The sequence below is a fragment of the Antrostomus carolinensis genome, unplaced genomic scaffold, assembly GCF_000700745.2.
Source record: "Antrostomus carolinensis isolate BGI_N321 unplaced genomic scaffold, ASM70074v2 scaffold41463, whole genome shotgun sequence".
NCBI lineage: Eukaryota > Metazoa > Chordata > Aves > Caprimulgiformes > Caprimulgidae > Antrostomus > Antrostomus carolinensis.
In genome coordinates, this window is record NW_010303852.1 from 5,824 (window position 1) to 6,334 (window position 511).

The window sequence follows — 511 nt, forward strand, 5'->3', positions numbered from 1 at the left end:
ACGCAGGATGGTCTCACCCATTCTCACACCACCTCCCTGCCTGGGGTGCTCAGGGTTCCTCCACGATTTGCCTTGGTACAAATCTTCCTGAAAGTCACTCTGCCTCTGGCTGGAAGGAAGCTGTGCCAGGGAACCCCGGGCAGCGCGGTGAAACGTGGCAGTTCCCCTTCGGTAGAAGAAGCCTCGTTAAAAACCAACTCAAACAGCCCAGAGACAGAGGGGCTTCTGCACGGGGGCTTCTGCATACCGAGACTCTCCATGGCGAAGCTGCACTGGCTCCCACTTTGTCATGTAAATGCCTGTGCCCGGGGCCGGGCGCTGGAGGGCCAGTGTTGTTCCTGCCGCACAATGCGGGCAGTGAGCGGGATGAAATCCGCCTGCCATTATAAATTCAGCAGCCCGGGGAGAAATCACAGACTTTCACACACAAAAGCCGTGCCCTGGGGACGTGCCGGCGGCGGGATCATCATCACCACCACCACCGTCCTGTCCTTCCCCCGGGATCCTCGCC

General features: G+C 59.7%; 1 protein-coding gene across 1 annotated transcript in view; it reads right to left on the bottom strand.

Moving 5' to 3' along the window:
• LOC104522068 (protein argonaute-1-like) overlaps nucleotides 1-260 on the bottom strand; it is a gene marked incomplete at its 3' end in the record, with an annotated part of 4,922 nt that extends 4,662 nt beyond the window's left edge. The window contains exon 1 of the mRNA XM_010164247.2: nucleotides 248-260. Within this exon, the coding sequence (XP_010162549.2) occupies nucleotides 248-260 (13 nt within the window). The remainder of the gene's footprint in view (nucleotides 1-247) is intronic.
• Nucleotides 261-511: the final 251 nt, after the last annotated feature.